At 40.4% G+C, this 19,222-nt stretch overlaps 2 protein-coding genes across 2 annotated transcripts; both read right to left on the bottom strand.

Annotated features, from left to right (window-relative positions):
* Positions 1-111: 111 nt before the first annotated feature.
* On the bottom strand, positions 112-2,905 carry LOC138589385 (CMRF35-like molecule 3). The gene is made up of 4 exons (XM_069659648.1): positions 2,869-2,905; positions 2,424-2,789; positions 1,598-1,643; positions 112-1,451 (listed from the first exon to the last, which is right to left on the bottom strand). Exons 1-4 carry the CDS (start codon positions 2,903-2,905, stop codon positions 1,304-1,306), a joined length of 597 nt encoding a protein of 198 aa, XP_069515749.1. The 3' UTR covers positions 112-1,303.
* A 6,101-nt stretch (positions 2,906-9,006) lies between these two features.
* Positions 9,007-11,548, bottom strand: mfsd4ab (major facilitator superfamily domain containing 4Ab). The gene is made up of 10 exons (XM_069660829.1): positions 11,319-11,548; positions 11,031-11,229; positions 10,633-10,875; positions 10,395-10,557; positions 10,122-10,237; positions 9,836-10,009; positions 9,607-9,754; positions 9,451-9,521; positions 9,192-9,312; positions 9,007-9,092 (listed from the first exon to the last, which is right to left on the bottom strand). The coding sequence occupies exons 1-10, from the start codon at positions 11,546-11,548 to the stop codon at positions 9,007-9,009; spliced, it is 1,551 nt and encodes a 516-aa protein (XP_069516930.1).
* Positions 11,549-19,222: the final 7,674 nt, after the last annotated feature.

Below are 19,222 nucleotides of genomic sequence, written 5' to 3'. Positions count from 1 at the left end.
GATATTATATATTATACGATACAATAAAATAGCCTTGAAAAAAACATATTCATCCTCAGCGTTATTATTAACACCAGCACTTTTCCAACAATGGCAAGTCAAAATATCTGCTGTGAAAGCCCCAACAGTTTCTCTTATGTTTTGTGTACTTCAATTTTGTATTTATTTAATCTTTGTTTCTTCAAGGACACGTATAAAGCATGTGCACCAATGCACCACACTATAGCATTTGCTAACTTGCAATTCACATCCTTAGATGGGCCTTAAAAATACACAAAAATCAACAAAAAATACACAAGAGTCAGTGAAGAACACAAACTGAACAGAATATACACATTAAGAAAACAGAAGACATACAGGTATATACAAAAGGGTGATGGGATATCACAAACAACCCTGTAATGCAATCCAGTATAGCACTAACACAGACTTAATACTTTCTGGTTCCACACAAACTGAACATACATGCTTCACAAAAATACATTTAAACGCATGGTTATTGCATTAGCTTGTACAGGAGTTGCTAATACACTGTTTAAATAAGCTGTTCTCTGAAAGCAAACACCAGCAGACAATATTGTATAACTCCTTGCAGATAAAATCAGCATGATAATAAAATTTGCTTGACAAGAATCACAAATCACCACAGCCTCTATTTACAGAATATAAAGCTTTCTTGGGAGTTTGAATATAATTTAGCTTTCACTGAAAGAGGAAGTTCTCTCAAGTTTGCATAACTTGAAAAAACACCGGTATCCGATCATTTTTTATGAGGAAGTAAAGAGTGAGTGTGTTAATTTTGTGAAACTAAAATACCGCTGTGATCCTTCCTTATATTTATTTCTCTGTTTTGTCTTTTAAAAGCAGCCTTCACAAGCGTGGGTCCTTCATTCATGCATTGAAGGAATCTTTACTCTGCATTGCCTTAAGCTCTTTAGTAGAGTAAAATATAAACTGAAAACTTTAGAAATGGTTTAATGCAATAATAATACAAATGTCTAAAACAGTCCATACTTTAAACAAAAGCAGAAGGCTTCACTTCCCCAAATGTGCAGATTTTAAGCTGATAGGATATTGAAAGGGTGGGTGCAAAGTTATCTTAGGCCCTGGCACTTTAATCAATTAAGTTTTAATAATTTAAATGCTAAGAAAAAGAGTCTGAATTCAAAGTAACTTTTCACGTAGTTTAGTTTTAACTTTAATTTCCTGTCGATAAAGCGTCCAGTGAAGAAATACTTTAGTAGCCCCAGTGTAAAAGTGTTTATAATTTATCCTCACATTTTAAGTGATGGTTTTACCACGCTCAATCATAAATGTTTGAGTTTTGAGTTTGTAATTCTTCATGCGCCCATGTTTTCCTTGTAGTCTTCATCCTCCGTGCAACGATATGTGTTGTTACCACACAAGACAACATTAGAATAAAAAGGATCCAACGCGGAGCCCCCCACCAACTGGTTGAAAAAACAAACAAAAAAAATAACCGAGGTTAGAATTATTCTTTTTTTAAATATATTTTACAATCAATCATGCTAACTTTTTTTAATGTCTTATTTTAATGTCAGACAATGATATTATGGAAATTCTAGTATATTCTCACCATGTTTCCCCGGGTGGCATCAGTGTGGGGGCTGTGGTGGTTATTACTGTAGAAAAGAACAACTGAATTTAAACAACAATAAATGACATCTAAAGACAGATCAACCCTTTCTCATTGGAATTGGGGTTATTATTAAAAATTGTGTTTTTGTAAGGTCTTTTTGTAAGGTCTTAATAAACAACATCTGCACCCTTAGCTCCACTGCAGACATCTAAAATACCCTATCTGTAGTAACATAAGTCGTCCCTTAAGACTCGTGGTGATCATGCTTTTGAGGTCGTAGCACCAAGCCTCTGGAACGCCCCTGCCTACATCTGTACTTTCCACTCAGTCTTTTGAAAAACAGTTCAAAACATATCTGTTCATACAGGCATTCAGGTAATCGTGTTTCACCCAGTTTATGGTGAATGTTCTGTGTACTTTATTGTAGGTTGATTTAGATTTATTTTAAGTAGTTGGTGTTCAATCTTTGATCAGATTTTTTTTTGGAGGAGCAGTTTTGACTTTGAAGTGGTGGACAGACACTGCAGTGGCCGAACTGTAGGACACTCATAATCCCAGAAACAAAAGATCATTTGTCTACTCTTCCTAAAAGATCTGCAGAGGAAATAAATCCTTTTGTTTTGTCTTTTTGCGGACAAATTCAGTGTGGTCTTTCCAGGATAAAAAAGGGTCAATCATTCCTCCCAAGAATTCACAAAAGGCCAGCAGTAGAGTAGTCAAGAACACAGCATCATATTAGTCTACAAGTCAGACTACGTTATACAAGCTTTTATCATAGAGGTGCTGTCAAAGCAAGATAAATATTCCATGTTATTCAGCGTACCTGTGCTGGACAGCTTGAGCCTGACACCGGTGTGGGTGTTCCTTCCATGTCTGGCGATGACACACCAGTACATGTCCTCATCACTTTTTCTCAGAGAGGTCATGGTCACCCTGAAGACTCCGGCCTCCTTATCGTCTGCGATGGAGCTTCTGTCGTTTCCTCCGTTCCTGGGTGTTTTCACCACGATTTTACACAGCTCATACACGGGTCCTCTGCACCAGTACTTTGTGTATTCTCTGAACTGCTGGTCGTACTGACAGGAGACCGTCACAGACTCTCCGTACGCTGCTGTTACCAACTCTGGAGCCGACAGAGGAGCTGAGTCCACTGCATGTTTTCTTAGCCAGAAGACACTGAGAACTGGAGCTGTAAAACATTTTAGATGTTATAAGTCAAACACTTATACACAATTTCACAGCTTAAGTGTTTTAAAAGCTGCTTTTACCATAGAAGAAGCTGAGCAATATCTGCGAGGTCCTCATGGTGGAAACAGAAGAATAATATGAAGCAGAAGTGAGAAGAGGCTTCCCCTTATTTCCCCCCACATTGTTGTGCAATCAGGTGGTTTATGTGACAATCTGGTGAGTGCAATGTTTACGTCTGTAGGCTTCTGTTTGGGAAATATTATGTTGGGATCCAACAGTGCAGATATAATTCTCCTGTTAATTTTGTCCTGCTACCTTAGACACTATCGCAGGCTTTGTAAGGCCAGTTCATCTAGTGAGACAGCAGGTGGCACTAAAGACCAGACCGGCAGAGGATACAACATGTTTAGTTTAGCGTCAATCACCGTGAGATTTATCCTTTATAGTGTAATTAAGCACACTTTCGGCCCATCCAGTCGAGGCAGACGGCTGTTCAACATGAGTCTGGTTCTGCTCGAGGTTTCTGCCTGTTAAAAGGAAGTTTTCTGCCAATGTGCCGAATATTGCAAAGTGCTACTCATGGTGATTCATGTTGGGCCTCTCTTTAAATAACATAACAAAGAGTCGGTCTAGACCTGCTCTTTTTGTAAAGTGTCTCAAGATAACTCTGGTTATGATTTGGTGCTATACAAATAAAATGTGATTGATTGATTGATAATTACTAGTTTTTTTTATTTATTTGCATATTTATAGATGCTATATGCTTCATTGCTTCACACTATCTCCTCAGGCTTCTTTTTCTTTACCTTTTAGCACCACTGTGTACATTCAAAGTTTGAATTTGCAGTTCAGTACTGTTTAATTTTTAGGTTTCATTATGTCACAGATTGTGTTGTATTTTGTTTAAAATATCATCATGGTAATAGAAGATCAAGTAACAAGGATTTGGGCAAGCTATATTGCAGTAGTGTAATCTGAAAGCATTGTTTTAGAGGGCACTGGTGCAACACAGTTTGCATTCAGTTAGCCAAAGATGATTTTTCATCTAGTTTTTATTACAATCTGTGAACTTAACAGTATAATTATGTCTTCCACTTCTTTAAAGCAATCGCATAGAGGAATAGATTGTCTGAGTGAAGTGGAAACTGGGATGACGCTAATGAGTTCTTTAAGGTCAGCCAGCGCAGGAAAAAACAGAACTATGATGGTGACAAACGCATTTGTGGTGGATAAGTCAGCGGAACAAGAGTTTCAACACCCCACAGGCTCTAATCTGTTTTTGAAAACATCTTTTACGGCTTATTTAACCTTTAAACATAGGCATAGAATAGTTTTATCTGATAATTGTGGAATGCAAACAGTAAAGAATATTTTTCTTTAAGTTTGTGAATATTCAGGCTGATATTTGAGGAGGTCACAGTGTCAGCATTCTTTCTTTTTAACTGAGGGGATTTATAATTTAAGAACATGTGTCGTGTGTGAAGGATTATCCTTTGATTTGTACCTCAGGGGGAAAAAAAATCAAGTGCTCAAATGAACTCTCCTGAGATGATGAAATGACCTTGGTGAAAACTTAAATTGGACTACACAACCCAGATAAAGATAGTTTAAGATATAAGAGGCTGCATTATAACTGAAGCTAAATGATTATTAGTTCTGTATTCATGTGACTGCTTTTGATTTCAATGCAAATCCCTCCTCATGACACATCACCATCCTCTTGCAGCGTGATTAGAGTTGTCAAACATATTTATCATCACATATCTGCCGTCTGCACGGTTTTTCAAAGGCTATTTTGCCCGTTGTGTGTGTGTGAGATGACTTGTAATTTTTAATGTTGCAGCTGAATAGAGACAATTTACTGCATGACATCAAAGGCATACTTGAGTCAAACATGCTCAGACGTCTTCTTTCTGAAGTTTGAGCAAACCTTGTGCATTTTACAGAGAGGGTAGGATGGCCTGCTTGTGCAGAGTATAGTTAAAGTGTATTTGAAACATTTCTCTGCAGCAGCTGGTCTCATGGTAAATGCTATATCCAATATTTGACTTGAATATATTGCATCTATTGTTTGGGGGCAGTTTTAAGCACTTTTTGCCCAAAGATAGTCATGTAATCTAGTTTTACAACCCTGGCCCTGCTGCCAAATGCACAGCTTTTTAGGCAATCTCTGAATGTGGGGTACAGTACAGCGTGAATGTCCGTCCATCCATCCATTATCTATACCGCTGGGGGGCTGGAGCCTATCCCAGCTGTCATTGGGTGAGACGCGGGGTGCACCCTGTCACAGGGCTGACACGTAGCAGTGTTGTGACGTTCGCAAACGATCCGATTCTTTTGAACGGCTCTTTGGTGCCGTTCTTTTTATAGTTTTATAGTAAATTTCACTGCCCGCCCTGAATCCGCTCCCCTTTATGCCGGATTACCACAGGCAGCTTTTTTCAACTGCAGCTCCGCAATACGAAGTCACGTGCAGCGGAATCATGTCGCCATAAATTACGCTGCGTTCCAGACAACTGGGAAATTTCCGACATTCGAACTGTGAAGTCTGGAACGCAGCATTTTTCCGACCTCCGAAAAATTGCTATGGAAAGCCATTCAAAGTCGGAGTTCCTACTTGTGAACTCGTTTTCCCAGTTGTCTGGAACGCAGCAATAGTGCCGACGGTGAGCAACATTATAACCTTTCTCCAAGTTTGTTGTTGTTTTGTTGACATCTCTGTAGTCATACAGAGCTGTATCATAAATTATTGGTAAATAATTATAAATATGTATATGTATATGTATATGTAATATGTAATAAATATGTGTGTGTTGACACAGGAGAATAGAGTGCAGGCACGATCGTAAGTCCGACCACTCTCTGACCTCGGATTTTATGGCTCCGTTACTTTCCGAGAGCTGTTCGAAAAGGAACTGAGCCCTAAAACCCGTCTCCTTTCAAAGAGCTGTAATTCCCAACACTAACAGACAACCTTTCACTACAACAACAAACCTAACGAACATGTCTTTGGACTGTGGGAGGAAGCCCTTGAACCCACTCATGCACGGGGAGAACATGCAAACTCCAAACAGAAAGGGCCTCTTTGTCCGAACCGGGATTCAAACTAGGAACCTTCTGGCTGTGAGGCGACAGCGCTAACCACTGCACTGTGCAGCCCACTATGAATATGTCTCTTCTTATGGACAGGAATTACATGTCATCATGTGTTTGTGCTACTTCACAAACTGGGTGCAGTTCAGACGCCTATGTATCCATCATCTGTGTGCCTTCACCATCATAAAGAATTGGTCACCTGTTTCCTTTTTGTCTTACAGGTACAATTAAGTATAAATTATACACAGGAAGGAAAGAAGTGTTTGATTGTGCCTGACTATGACTGGAAGTATCCTGCCAACAGAGGAGGCTCCGTTTTCTTTGAGGTTTGTTTGCTGCGTCTGATTTTCTGCTCAAGCTCTTTTTTTTTCTCTAAAAAGGTTTAAATAATTTCTTACTTGACAGCAAATTAAGCTGTTCAAACTCAAATGTTTTGGCCACAATGAATCCATGTGGGATTTCCTGCGCCTTGTTGAATTAAAGATAGGATACAACAAAGCAAAACAACTTTACACGCCAACCCTGGTACAAATCATGGATTTCGGTTCATACTAAATATTTCATATCTGCTGACATTCAACAGGAGATGAGAGCTGCCTTTGAGAATGAGGCCGAGCAGAGCAACAAGGCTCGTCTTCTGATGTCTGCTGCTGTGTCTGCTGGAAAGGACACCATTGATTCTGCTTATCAGATCCCCCAGCTTGGCCAGTAAGCATTTAAAGCACTGTTTGTGATGTGTCCAACTGTGTTGAATGCAAAGTCACAGTTGAACAGAACAACTTGGAATCTCGCCCCTTTTCTCTAAATGATCAATGTAAGCTTGTGGTAACCTCTTCCCTTCTTGAGACTGGAGGACTCGCTTTGGGTTTAACTCTCTTTATAGTTAAATAATAAAGATTAAGCCTGAATATTGATGGTGTTTGAGTGCTTGATAACAGCAGGTTGGTTTATCACAGTATTACAGACTCAAGATGAGGAACTGAAAGAGTTTTGAGGCTGTCATTAATGCATCGCTTTGTGAAATTACAGATCTGCAGCTTTTTGAAGGATGGGGCAACAGAGGTTTGGAACCAGGCCCGGGATGTGCCAAATGCCTACAAGGGAAACCAGTGGGTGGGCTATGAAAGCATCAGGAACTTACAGATTAAAGTAACAGACATTCACCGAACAGTTTTTCCATTTGACAAGCCAGCCTGTTGGCTCTGTTTTGAGTTACCTCCGAGCTTAATATTCCCAATCTTCATAACCTGTCAAGACTTGTGTTTAGTTTAATAAAATACGAAAGTTTTCTCTCAGCGCAGAACATGACAAGAGCAAATGTATTTTATCAGTGAATCAAGGCCAAACCTTGAAAATCACTACTATGCTACTATGCTCTCATTTTTGCTGTATCTGTGAGTTGACTGGTGGGTATTCTCTGAGTGCTCCGGCTTCCTCCCACAGTCCAAAGACATGCTCGTTAGGTTCACTGGTGACTCCAAAATTGCCCGTAGGTGTGAGTGTGAGTGGTTGTCCGTCTCTATGTCACAGCCCTGTGATTGACTGGCAATCAATCCAGGGTGTACCCGCCTTTCGCCCAATGACAGCTGGGATAGGCTACAGGCCCCCTGCGACCCTGAACAGGATACGCCGTATAGATACTGGATGGATGGATGGATAGATGTAAGCTGACTAGTTGACAAAGAGTAATTTTGAAGGCCCCATTGTTGAGTACTTGGGCATTGTTTAAAACAAACAAGTACTCAAGTTGAGCCATTGTTTAATGTTCTCAAAAAGGGCCTCAATTTCATACAAGCATGTACAACTTTTATGCCTTTATTATTAAGAAATTGTTTTCAGGGTGTGATTAACGCTCCTGTGAGGAACTTTCTGTTTGTGTTGATTTTGGCGCCCCCTGTGGACAAAGCCGTACCTCTTATCTCTTTGCTGATTTTGTCCTGTTCATGCTTAAGTGGTGCTTTTTTAACAAAAAATCTCACCCTGCTTTCTTTAACAGTCTCATGTATCACTTACTTTAAATATTTGCCCTGGAAAATGTAAACAAAGGCAGCGTGCAGTTAATTGCTTCATCTGACACCTACCCCCCGCCAGCAGTTTCAGGCATTAAAAATAACTAGATAGAAATAATCAATCTTGTCGCTGATGGTCTAGTTTGCTTTTGTAGCTCATATAGAGTCATCAGAATTAATTTCAGTCTGTTTCATAACCAGCGAAAAACTCCTCACAGGAGCTTTAAGTTCATGAAATAATTTCTGGTGTTTTTTAGCCGGTGCCCCACCTGTCACTCCCTCTTTCAATCCTCCTCTAGTGAGGCATGGGAAAGTGGGTCCTACTCTGCAGTGGCAAGTACCCTGACCCATCTAACAAGAGCCAGTTCCATGGATGCAACAACAGAAAGACCTACTTTGAGCTATGTGCTGCGGCTCTGTTTTTTTTAGAGCTCCTGTTCTTGTGGCAACTGGTCCTAAAGCTGAAGTTATAGATTGACTGGTTAACTGTTCGAAGCCTGGACGACTGTTTTATATTTGTTCTAAGTTCTCTGGGACTTCCTTGAGTACAAAGTCCTTCCTTCCGCATTGGTTGTTAAACAATGTCAAACCTGAGGCTGTTATCTTGAGTAGTTAGTGTTGAAAGCAAAGAAAATAAAGATTGGAATTGCTGCAGATGTGTTGGAATAATTCAATTTCTTTTCAGTTTTGGATTATGAAATGCAGTGCCAGAATTGTCTCCTTATTAATCAAAACTACACTATGTTCATTGCATCATTGTATTTGTCTAAAAAACATCTTATACAGAATATTTTTCTCCATGTGAAAATGGCAAAAAAAAAACAACTTTAAAAGATTACAGTTTAAGAAGGAAAACAAAAGTACTCTACAGATGATCATTTTGCTTGTATTGCAAATCTTAAACCCTGAAGCAATATAAAACAGAACACATACTAGAACTATAACCTCTAACAGTAGCAGAATATCTACACTGCAAATACATGTTATTCCCAGTGCAATAAATGTTCATTTGTTAGGCTTTGGTAAAACATCTGAAGTCTTTGAAGACAGATTGCTGTGATACCTCATCCACTACAGTAGCCAGTAAAGGACAAAACACAGCTGCTGCCCATCTCAGCTGCTCTCTTTCTGTTCTGTCTTGGCAGCTCCGTCCTGCTCCGTTGCTGGCTCTTCCACCATGGCCGACTTTTTCGACGTTCCTGTTTGGAAGCAGAGTGATGAGTTAAAGAGGATCAACATGTAATGAATGAAAACAAACCTTCAATGGCATTATATGTAGGTGCTGATTGATACTGAACCTGTGAGGTAATTTCTGTGCATTCGATGGAACAGCATGAGAGCAATGAAGACGATAAAACCGATGCAGGCTATTATCATTCCACACAGCAGGAAGCTGTAGCTGCCTTCAGTGTGGATTATCTGGGGAGGAGATAGCAGCATTAAACTACTGAACATGACTGTAAATCTCCCCTGGGCTGGTTTTGCAATTATAAGCCTATTTCTGAACTTCTGCACACTCTCTCTTTCCACAACAATGAAGACGCTCATCAGACTTACTGAGCCGATGAGAACCTGCATCACCATCTCTCCCATCCCTGCGCTCGTCACCAGGACTGACGTTGCACATCCTGCAAAATAGAAGAGGAAATGTAAGGTTTATTCCCTCCTTGCTTTGTTTTAAAATTAATATTGTGCTGCAATATTTTATCATACCCTGATAATCAAGGATGTCTTCAGTGTAGGCGAGCATACAGGGGAATATGCTGCTGAGGAAAAGCCCACATAAACAGGTCCCAACAAAGAGAAAGATGCTGCTGGTGTAGAATATAAGCAGCATCAACACAGTCACAATAGCACCCGCCTGTAGAAACAAAGAAGACAGAGTATTATTAATTTGTCTCGTCTGTAAAGCAATGCACTTTGAATTTTATATTGGCCTTACCAGGTTGAACATGAGCAGCCTCACAGGCTGGAAGCGGTACGAGAGAGGAATAGACAACAGGCGCCCAGCAGTGATCGCTGCCCAGAAGATGCTGGCCAGATAACCTGCTGTCTTTGGGGGCAGTGACATCGGAGGGGCCACTCCGTAGTAGTACACAAAGCCGGCATACGCACCCTGAGAGGAGAAGGCAGATTCTTTTATGTGCCCTTTTTTGTTTTTATTGGGAGGCATATTTTGTTTGCATTCATAAAACTTTATGGGGAATATGGAATGCACTCTCGCTCACCACAATACCATCGGTCATAAAGAGCACCATGCCTCCAAGGATATGAATCATAAAGAAGGATACAGGCAGCCCGCGCAGGTTATCGTTCCGACAGCAGCTAAAGATATCCCCATGACCTGTAACACACAACAAAGTCATACATGACTGATTGCAGCACAAACATTTATTGTAATTTTTCTTTCCCAAAAAAACATCTTAAACCCACATAAGAAAGTGCATTATTCATCTAAATATGCAGCTGCAGTATGAAGTTCTCTTCTTCCACATCTCTACCTCCAGCCTCATGTTCACTCTGCTCCACTTCAGCACCCTCTGCCCCCTGCTGGTTCTCCATTGCTAGTTCATCCTTATCCAGAAGACGAGGAGTGCTGCTGGGGCAACACGGGATCAGCTGCTCTCGATACATCAGGTACAGGACTGCAATGGGAATGGGCAGCTGAGGGAGCACATGTACAATTCAGTTTTGATAGGAGAAATAGAACTACTACTGTATGTCTGTTCAGTTTCTTACATTGATCAGCGCCATGATCCAGAAAGCATAGTGCACACTGGACTCCTCTTCCCCTCCCGCATGGGTTAAGTGGCTGTGAGTTATGTTGTGCTCCGGGATTGGACTGTGTCTCAGCATGAGCCTGACATGATGCATGATCTCAGTCCCATTCCCTGTGTTGTTCCCACAGCCGGCCTCTGAGAGGAAAGGATCAGCAATCAGTGGGCTCACCAGGGCTCCGAACCCGATGAAGAAATGAAGAGCCTGCAGAAATGAAGAATGCAAAGGCCAGAGACATAACTTAATGTGTTTTTACTACTTAATTGGCTTATAACTCCACTCAACATTCCTGATGCTATTTAAACGCTATCATGTCAGTATATTTACAGATCAGGTACAGGTACTACAGGTTACTTCACCTGTAAGAAGACAGCCGAGTCCTTCTGATAGATGGTCACCAGTTGGATGTTAGCGATGGTGTCAATAATGCCCATCGCAAACCCAGACACAGCCATGGCGATGGCGAGCAGGAGAACATTGTTGCACAGCGGGATGATGGCAAAAATTATGGAGATGGTGAGAGCAGACACAAAAAGGGCGGACAGAGCACTGAACAACCTTGAGGAAAGAAGGAATACAAGTAAAGTTACAATGACGGTCAGTCGTTTTCAGATTATTACGCCGAGCAGAGTCTGGGGAACACTTACGTCCTCTTGAAAACGCCACCGATCGAGCTGCCGATCAACAAGCAGAACTGCTGGGAGAAGAACACCCAGGTGATCTGATCTATTGTCGACTTTGTTTGACTTTGCAGGTCACAAATTGTAGGTCCAAGGAAAGCGATGCAGAGTCCGAAGCTGAAGAAGACGCTCCAGTAGGTCAGCGTGTGATGGGCGTTCCTTTTAAACAGAGTTAAGATCCTCTCATCCACAAACATCTTGGCCTCAATAAAGATAGATGCACCTCGATAAAAATGGCTGCCAAGGACTTTTACTACTTATTACGATTTCAGTACGTGACAACAGCTCTGTGAAGTTTTGTGGATGCTTACTGTGGTTAAATTAGTTCTCTGATCTCTTTTAAAGCTTTGAGCGCCCTCCTCGTGGGATTGCTTAACTGACAAGGATGTCCTCTTGAGTTAATGGGTGAAGTGGAGACTCTTCCAACAATAATAAGACCATTTGAATTGTGTCAATGATTAGCAGTGCAAATGACTGTGTTGAAATGCTACCAGAAAGTGTGCATTTATATGTCATGGCACTTCCAACGCTATCAATGGAAAATGTCTCATCCAGGAAGCAATGACGCATCGGCTTCACGTGGACACGTTGTCTTTTCTTTCATACCTGGAAAACCAAGTTCAAATGAAATTAATGATACATCTTTTCAATTTATAAAACATCAGACTTTTGCAATTACATTTTTTTTTATCTTGCAAAAATGGGCTTGTTTTTTAAAAAATCAGTATATATCTAATGTATGAAATTTTTATAGCACTGTGGCTATATTCAATAAGCATTTGCGGAACAGTGTCCGGTTTATTCGGCTTCAATGTGCCCAAATTAATTCTATATTTGTATTCTTTCATTTTTAGCCACAGTAGAAATTCTGCTCTCTGAAATATCTCAAATATCTTAACAACTACAAGATGCATTGCCAAGAAGTTATATACAGACATTCATGGTCCCCAGACAATTAATTTTAATTACTTGAGTGACATTTTTGTTTTGAGTTAAATGTCTCTACAACCAGAGTAGATATTAAATTCAGTACAGAAAACCACTGTATGCAGATGATGTAAGTCAATATCTTCCTAGTAGCTCCATAACCTTAAATGTTCGGCCACCATAACGTCAATATTTCCAACTGTCCAATACTTGCACAGTATTTGTTGGCATCCCTAACAACCCAACAAAGTTTTCACTTATACTGTGAAATATCTCAATATCTGCTGGATGGACTGGCATGATAATATTTATCTGATACGCATGGTTCCATGACAATGTATTTAGGATACTTTTACATTAGCTCAACCAAAACATTAGAATTTAACTTTTTCAGTGCTTCAATTTATGACCAACAGATACCAGATATTTCCACCAACTCCAGCTTTACTTTGTTTTGTGCAAGTGCCAAAATCAGCACTCTCTTCAATGGCCACTTGAGGTTTGCTCCAAATCTTCCCTAATTTTTGCAAATGTTATGCATAATTAAGAGTGCTGCATTGGGTGACAGGTGGGTGCTGCTCGCTGTTCATTAGGTTTCACCTCAGGTTTTTCCAGTTACTAAACTTTACCTCTTAAGTAGCCATAATTTTTCCAAATATGATGAATTCTGGCTTCAAGAAAACAACATGGCGATGGCCAAAATGCCAAACTTGAGCCTTCAAAACAGTAATCAGCAACAAATCCCTGATGTCACAGTGGCTACATCAACTTACAGTCAATGGTTTAGGGGTACTAAGCAAATATCCGCATGCTAACAAACTAAGTAACATAAAAATGCATGTTAGCTTTGTTATAGTGATGTTAGCATACTTAAGCATTTAGTTCAAGCGTTTGGAACAGCGTCAAGGAGCTTCTAGCATGACTGTAGACTCTTAACTTTCTCATTAAAGTGTCTTAGTTTACGACATTGGTCAGTGCAGGTTGCACAATTTCTCTCTGGGATCATTCAAGCTGCCTGCCTGCCTCCTTTCCCTGGCCGCTGTTTCTATTTCTGTACCAGTATGTCTTGGATTGTAATTTATTGTCTACAAGTTCTCTGAAATTTCTTGAATTTCTCTTCTTGCCCACAGGTTGTGTGTGGGTTGGTCTAAAGTTCAGGAAGGCCACTGAGAATAAACAGTAGAACACTTCAATGTTTAGCTTGACCCTATTTGAGAATGGATGTTAACCTGCCGAGATTCTCTGAACTGAATGAGGAAGATAATTCAGATTCTGGCACTTAAGTTTAATTTGGATTTAAAAATGTGCATTCTATAAGGAACAATGGTGAGGAATGTGTTGTATTACGTGACCGTCGGGGGTATGAATAAAAGAAAAGGATTAATATCTAAGCCCTGTAATGATTACAAAAGACGTGGCTCCGGTTGTGGCTGAATATGGGCTTCCGACGAGACTGAAAAAGGGAAAGTAAAGAAAACTACAGGCTTATCATTAATGTCATCTTTAAACTTACAATTTATGAAAGACTCTGGCACTGTTAACAAATATCGGAGCTTTATGAATTATATATTTGAACTATAAAAACACAATTTTTTTCACTGAATTATTTTTAAAGTGCATTTTTATGCTCTCAGTAATAAAAGAATCATGAATATTATTTTCCTGGTTCATTTTCAGCTGCTGCAGTGATCAAATGATGAAGTATGATGCATTTTTATGTTAGCAGGCCCATATAAAAACTATGCTTCTCTCTGTGCTGATTTCAGTGTGCACTGTGTTTGCATCCCCTACTCAACTATTTCTTTAGACTATCTTTTTACACAGTGTGACATGCCAGGGTCGCACACAGCCTACGGAGCTAAGATGTGTAACTGATTTGCAAACACGTCCTGCATGGTGGAGATGCTGGTCAGGTACTAAACCCTGAGAAATATATGTGTTTATACAAAAGGCATTCATTAACATCCACTTCCTCTTTCAAACATATCGCAACGCAAGATGACTTCTTCAGGTAATTGTCAACCGACTTGATCTTAGAGGTGTGAAAGGGTTGTTAAAAATCAACAGTGACTTCTAGTTACTGAAGTAGAACATCAGTTTTTGAATGAACTGGTTACATATACAAGTTAGATTAAAAAAAAAGTATGTGTTAAATAAATCTATGTTTAGTCAGAACGAAAATAGAGATAACTTTCATCCCTGGATTAGAACCTTGGGATTGGTTTCTTCTCACTTGTACAAATTGTACGAGTTAGCCGAGAGACGCTCCCTAATCCGTTTTACAGAAATGTTCATTCGCTCATTATCCATATGTTATCTATACCTCTTATCCTGTTCAGGGCTGCATGGAGGCTGGAGATAATCCCAGCTGTTATCAGGCGAGAGGCGGGCTGAATCACAGAGCTGACACATAGAGACAGACAACCTTTCACGCTCACACCTTTTCACATCTACGGGCAATTTTAGAGTCACCAATTAACCTAACGAGCATGTCTTTGGACTGTGGGAGGAAGCCGGAGTAGACGGAGAGAACCCACGCATGCACGAGGGGAACATGCAAACTCCGCACAAGGCTCTCGCCGGCCAGAGGATTCAATCCTGGAACCTTCTAACTGTGAGGCGACAGTGCTAACCACTGCACCACTGTGCAGCTCCATTTGCTTATTGGAGAACAAATAAGCGCCTTGAAAGTCTGTGTACTTGAGTGAGTAACTGAATGAGTGCACAGGTGCTGCACAAAAGTTAATGTAATCCAACTCAGTTTCCTTAATGTGTTTTTGTTGAGCAGCTTCACTCACTGTTACGCAATCTAACATGTAAAACATCACTGAATTACAGTCTACAAATAAAGATCTTCTTCTTCAGTGTCAGTGAAAGAATCTATACATTTGCAAATATTTTAATTTCCTAGGTTTCCACACAAGATGTTTCCTATTTAACTGAAAGTGCAGTGTATGTACCATTACTTACTTACTCCTCTTCATCCCCAATGGGACATGAGGCTTCACTGAGCTCTCTCCATTGCACTGTCCTTGGCAGCATGTTGGGCCTCTCCCCATGACAGGTCCAATCTTTACAGCTCCTGTGTCACAGTTCTGCGCCAGGTGGATTTGGGCCTTCCGGGGTTTCTTTTGCCTGTATAAGATAAGATAATCCTTTATTGATCCCCAGAGGGGAAATTTGGGACAATGGAGGCCTCAAATTTCCACATCACACTTTTGTAAGTTACTTATTGGACCCTCATTAGGAAAATCACGCTCATATCTACACAGATTAAGTTTTTAAGAAATGTTCCCGCTTGAGCTGATGAATGGTAAAGTAGCCTTGCAGTGTTCAGCTTGACAAGTGTGTGATCATCCTGCACACTAAAGCTCAAACATTCAAGTGAAATAGCAGAGATGTAACTCTGAGGAGGACTTTTTTCCACATTGTTTCAACACTAGATGGTGTACAAGTATTGCATTCATCCACAATTCAAGGCTGAATCTATCAAGTTTGTCTCTATTTATAGTTCCTTATTATTACTATTTTTTTTATTTTAACCCTTATGTCAAGAGTTTTCATTAACTTTTATTTACTTATCTTATTGTTTTATTTGAAACTTCAGGCAGGCCTTTAATTTAGTTTGTATATCAGACCATATATTTGTGTCATTAAATCTGTTTTCCTTTCAGTGTACATGCTTGTATAAACAAAGTTTGAGTTTTAATCTATTTCAAAGTCTGTCTCTGCGGACAAACACAAAGCGTTTCATCAGCTCCTGTTCTTATTTTCCTTTTTTTAATTGAATCCTGTTTATAGTTGTAAGAATAACATATACATACCCTTTGTGCATGGGTGGGTGTCGCTTTTGTGGTGTGATTGATTGATCGATTGCTACAGAAATATTATGTCTAAATGGAAGAATAACCACAATGTTATAAATGAGGAGCTAATTCAGAATTGTGACGCTACATGATATCTGTTGTTAGATGTTTCACCCAGACACTGATTGTTGCCCTCTTTTTCTCTCACTCAGAGCGCAGCGTCTCATTTATCAGCCTGACACATGGTTTTGTGATGGCAGCCGCATAAAGGCACAAAACATCAGTAGCGGGGTTTACAGTGGACAAAGACAGCATTGACTTGCTCCGCTCTGTCTCATCTCCATTGGCTGACATTTAGCCAACTCTCAATCAGAGGCCTGAGGCAGAGCCAGGACAATGTGACGGGAATCATAATCTTAAGGGACTATTTTTTTCTCTCCGCTCATCTCTCACCTCCGCTGTTTGCTTTATACAGTGTTCCTTAAGGGTTCAGTGAGCCTGGAGAGGAAAGAAGACATTGCCATTCATGATAAAAGAAGAGTAAATGACATGGATTACTTGTTACGTCCTCCAAGCCTGATGTATTTCTCCCTAAGCCTGTGGATGTGTATATTAAATCATGCGTAAGTGAGTCCGTGACAAGGTGAAAGTCTCATTACGTGTGATATTGTCAACTCAAAATTCAGTATTTGCATTAACACACACGAGGGCATTAGCTAAGGCAGACGTGAGGAGGGTTCCTCTTGAAGCAGTCAGACATGTATCTGTCACCTATCCACACTTCTCCAGTCAGTCAGTCCCTGTAGTCCCTGATGGAAATGCCCTGCAGTTCCCCTCCTCCCTCCCTCCCTTCCTCCCACACATCTCCTCAGGCCCAAAATAGAGCCAAGGATATGTGGCATGCAAACAGACATGTCTGCAGGGTTAAACAAGGCTGCAACGAGCTGCTGGTGAAGTGACATAAAGCTCTTGAGGAAGTTGGTACAAGAATGATCAAATATTTACTAAAGTGTTATTATTCTGTGAAATAAAGGAGCATTCTTTAGGCTAACTCCATTTTAAAAGTGAGTCCAAAGATGTTAAACGGGTATGACAGCAATCTAATAAAACTTGACTGCTGGTTTTTAAGTGGCTGTGTCGGAGAGAACAACCCTGCCTGCAAAAAGTCATGTTCAAACTCTGCTCCTAATTAGTTTTGCTTGTTATGCTTTGATATAATCTAGAAGTTCTCAGTTTTGTTCTATTTGACTGTTTGCCTTCATCTGAGCGTCCAATTTGTTTCTTTTTCTTTGGATTTTCACTTATTTTTGAAGTTGTATCTGTAGTCATCCATCTTTTCTTTGTTTGTTCAGCCATAGTAGATTACTGTTTACTCGCAACACTTGCAGAGAGCGGAAAAGCAGCCGCTTAGCTCCGCCTACCCTCTCTGGCAGACCAATCACTGCTGGCTGATGGAAAACGCGTCACTAACTGGGCGCCGGTTATGATTTCTTTTTCGCGAAAGTCGTACCAGACACCCAGTCTGTAATAATACTATATACTGCAAATGCAAAGGCATTCATCAGCTGGCCATAGGCTCAATTGTGTTACCTCATTCGGCGATAGATGGTGACTTAACATTAATTTAAACAAAAATCTTCTTTAATTATTTATCGGAGCCTCTCCTTCCTCCTGAAACCAACAAGCCGTTTTGCCGTTAGAAGGTGAGACCGTAGCCACGATTGGCTGACAGTATTTGGAGTGACTTCTTAGCCCCTCCCCCACATGTGCGATCTCACGTGGGGGAGCGGCCGCACTGCACTGTCACTCCAAAGTCGTAGAAAACATGGCTGCTCTAGGATTGGTTATTCTGCCTTGTATGTACGAGGCAGAATCGCCAGGAGGTATCGGAATGGTACGTTGAAATCTTGATAACGACTCGACTACAAGCTAGTGCAAGAAGGCAGCCTGAGGTGAATGACGGTGAGTGATGATTGGTCGATTTCAGCAAAGGCAAGGTTCTACATAAAAACCTGCAGCTGTTCTGAACGGCCCATTTCAGAGGCGACATTTTTAAACATGTAAATCTGGAAAAACACAGAATTTATGCAGTTTTCACTTTTTCACTGTGAACAATAAACACCCAAAAATGTGAAACCCATGCAAAATATGAATATATCCATTATAAAGATATGGCCCCTTCGAAGGATATGTGCACTGAAACAGTTGTTAAAAATGTTAACACAGTGATCCCCTTATGAACCAGTTCCAATGTAAGTGATGGGGACAAAAATCCACTCTCTACTTCCCTCATTCTGTGCAAAAAAAAAAGCATTCCAACAATTATCTACAGCTTATCTGAGGCCTCCATCTGAGTCACTAAAGCAAGTGGCTGAAGTTGGTAGCCTTTCCAAAACAAAAGTCCCTCTTTGTGTTCTCTGGACAGTTTTTTCTGTGCTGACATGCAGTTGAGAGAAAGTAGAAAAAAAGGTGAATGTTGTTCTGAGATTATTGTTACTTTTAAATGTAACCACCCTCACTATGACACAGATTGAGGCCCCATAAACTTCAGATAAACTCTAAAAGGTACTTTGGCTCAGAACGAGGACTCTGGATTTTGTCTTCTATGCTCAAGTTGACAGTTTATTGGAAAGGGTCCTATTGCTGGTCAGTATGAACCATAGGCTGTATAAAAAGATGGACGACATGACAGCTCCCTAAAAGTGAAGCCAAAACATTTGGAGCGCCCCCTGCTGACTGGCTGCAGTATAGGTCATAAAGCCCGCCTCCTCCATGTTAACAGATGAGACATGAGTCAAACTATAAAATCAAAATACACGTCAAATACATTTTTGTCAAACATGGTTTCTGTCATTATAGTTAGTTCTCATCATGCTGATTTATGTCCAAGTGTTCATTTTTCTGACAAGTTTATTTTTAATTAGTTATTTGATGCTGTAAAAAGGATGATTGACAGCTCTGTTGACAAATCCGGCTCCTGCAGCCGATCTGTTCCGGATTAGCAGAGTAGAGGAGGAACGGTGAGAGGAGACGTAACTAAAACAATCACTACAGTCATTGAAGTTTCCATATCTGTGAACGTCTGCTTCAGACCAACACAAAAAGCTGTTCTGCTGTTAAACAAGCCGGCATGCAGGA

The sequence above is a fragment of the Semicossyphus pulcher genome, unplaced genomic scaffold, assembly GCF_022749685.1.
Source record: "Semicossyphus pulcher isolate SPU_LCO1_2020_fin unplaced genomic scaffold, fSemPul1.0.p SCAF_13, whole genome shotgun sequence".
NCBI lineage: Eukaryota > Metazoa > Chordata > Actinopteri > Labriformes > Labridae > Semicossyphus > Semicossyphus pulcher.
This window is presented reverse-complemented; position numbering and strand designations above follow the sequence as displayed.

Coding starts and splice junctions, on each gene's coding strand:
- LOC138589385 (XM_069659648.1), bottom strand. CDS start 2,905: ATGAGGACCTCGCAGATATTGCTCAGCTTCTTCTATG. Junction 2,790..2,868: donor ATTGCTCAGCTTCTTCTATG/GTAAAAGCAGCT, acceptor AATGTTTTACAG/CTCCAGTTCTCAGTGTCTTC. Junction 1,644..2,423: donor GCTCAAGCTGTCCAGCACAG/GTACGCTGAATA, acceptor TCTTTTCTACAG/TAATAACCACCACAGCCCCC.
- mfsd4ab (XM_069660829.1), bottom strand. CDS start 11,548: ATGTTTGTGGATGAGAGGATCTTAACTCTGTTTAAAAGGAACGCCCAT. Junction 10,876..11,030: donor ACTCGGCTGTCTTCTTACAG/GTGAAGTAACCT, acceptor TCATTTCTGCAG/GCTCTTCATTTCTTCATCGG. Junction 10,238..10,394: donor GAGTGAACATGAGGCTGGAG/GTAGAGATGTGG, acceptor TGTGTGTTACAG/GTCATGGGGATATCTTTAGC.